This window comes from Leptosomus discolor, unplaced genomic scaffold, assembly GCF_034619465.1.
Source record: "Leptosomus discolor isolate bLepDis1 unplaced genomic scaffold, bLepDis1.hap2 HAP2_SCAFFOLD_35, whole genome shotgun sequence".
Lineage (NCBI taxonomy): Eukaryota > Metazoa > Chordata > Aves > Leptosomiformes > Leptosomidae > Leptosomus > Leptosomus discolor.
In genome coordinates, this window is record NW_028237764.1 from 1,270,738 (window position 1) to 1,272,412 (window position 1,675).

Consider the following 1,675-nt stretch of genomic DNA (forward strand, 5'->3'; position numbering starts at 1 on the left):
TGTGGGGCAATCTCTTCATCCTATCCTCAGCTCAACCTCCAGACAGAGGCACTGAAGAAATCCCCTTTTATTACAGAGATACAACACGGGAGGTTAGCTGTACCGTTGGGCCAGACACACGTGAACAGGCCTCTGAGTCAGACAGGGTGGGTTCATGTTTCTGTGGAAGAGAAGTGGATACAGATGTTCCTGGACAAACGCCATGCCCAAAGCACAGGACGTTCCCAGGATGAATTTGAAGTCACTTCTGAAGAGACACGGGCAGGTTAATGGTGCTGAGAGACTAGTGACAGAATCAGCTTCCTCAACGTGTCTTTAAGATCCTGGTTCCTCATGCTGTAGATGAGGGGGTTCAGTGCTGGAGGCACCACAGAATACAGAACTGCCATCAACAAGTCAATAGCTGGGGAAGAAATGGAGGGGGGCTTCAGGTAGGCAAAAAAATAGTGCTTAGAAACAGGGAGACCACGGCCAGGTGAGGGAGGCAGGTGGAAAAGGCTTTGTGGCGTCCCTGCTCCGAGGGGATCCTCAGCACGGCCCTGAAGATCTGCACGTAGGACACCACAATGAACACAAAACACCCAAAGCCTAAACAGACACTGACCACAAGTAGCCCAGCCTCCCTGAGGTAGGTGTCTGAGCAGGAGAGCTTGAGGATCTGGGGGATTTCACAGAAGAACTGGTCCACAACATTGCCCTGGCAGAGGGGCAGTGAAAATGTATTGGCCGTGTACAGCACAGCATAGGGAAAAGCAGTGCCCCAGGCAGCTGCTGCCATGTGGACACAAGCTCTGCTGCCCAGGAGGGTCCCGTAGTGCAGGGGTTTGCAGATGGCAACGTAGCGGTCGTAGGCCATGACGGTGAGAAGAAAATACTCTGCTGCAAAAAAAAAGACAAACAGAAAGACCTGGGCAACACATCCCGAGTAGGAGATGGCCCTGGTGTTCCAGAGGGAGTTGGCCATGGCTTTGGGGAGAGTGGTGGAGAGGGAGCCCAGGTCAAGGAGGGAGAGGTTGAGGAGGAAGAAGTACATGGGGGTGTGGAGGCGGTGGTCGCAGGCTATGGTGGTGATGATGAGTCCATTGCCCAGGAGGGCAGCCAGGTAGATGCCCAGGAAGAGCCCGAAATGCAAGAGCTGCAGCTCCCGGGTGTCTGCGAATGCCAAGAGGAGGAACTGGTTGATGGAGCTGCCATTGGACATTTTCTCCCTCTGGGCATGGGGACCTGTTCAGAAAGTTAAAGACAGCGACAATTTCAGGCAGACTTCTCTGGGTATATCTATTCACTTTCTCATAGAACATCCCCCAAACCGCTCTTCCCTCTTCAGGAAGGCCTTTTTTGAGCTCCGGTTGCTGCTTCTTGAGGGTGTCCCAGAGAGCTGGAGGTTCTGCTGTGGGCTCTGCAGGAGTCAGAGTCTTACCTACAGCGAGAGGTAAATAGGAACAAAGAGTGGTCTGAGATTAAATGCACTTCTGATTTCAAAGACCTTTACAGCTTTGTGGCTCCCGACATGATACACCCGACAATAGAGCCAATTTTAGTTTGTGTATTCTGTTCTAGTTGTGCCATCACAGCTGAGGAGTGCTTTTAAGGCAGAAATCCTTGGCATTTCTGTTGCACTCCTTGTGACACGGTTTTGGTCCTGTGAGGCAAGTGACGGCCGCTCGCTCACCCT

At 52.4% G+C, this 1,675-nt stretch overlaps 1 protein-coding gene across 1 annotated transcript; it reads right to left on the reverse strand.

Annotated features, from left to right (window-relative positions):
- Positions 1 to 668: 668 nt before the first annotated feature.
- LOC147412940 (olfactory receptor 14I1-like) lies at positions 669 to 1,201 on the reverse strand. Its single transcript, XM_086480814.1, has 2 exons — positions 774 to 1,201; positions 669 to 732 (listed from the first exon to the last, which is right to left on the reverse strand). The coding sequence occupies exons 1-2, from the start codon at positions 1,199 to 1,201 to the stop codon at positions 669 to 671; spliced, it is 492 nt and encodes a 163-aa protein (XP_086336940.1).
- Between the last annotated feature and the right edge of the window lie 474 nt (positions 1,202 to 1,675).

Excerpts from the sequence above, each read along its gene's own strand:
- LOC147412940 (XM_086480814.1), bottom strand. The coding sequence starts at position 1,201 with ATGTCCAATGGCAGCTCCATCAACCAGTTCCTCCTCTTGGCATTCGCA. Across the intron at positions 733-773 it reads AGAGCTTGTGTCCACATGGC|ACACGGCCAATACATTTTCA; the intron begins AGCAGCTGCCTG and ends ATGCTGTGCTGT.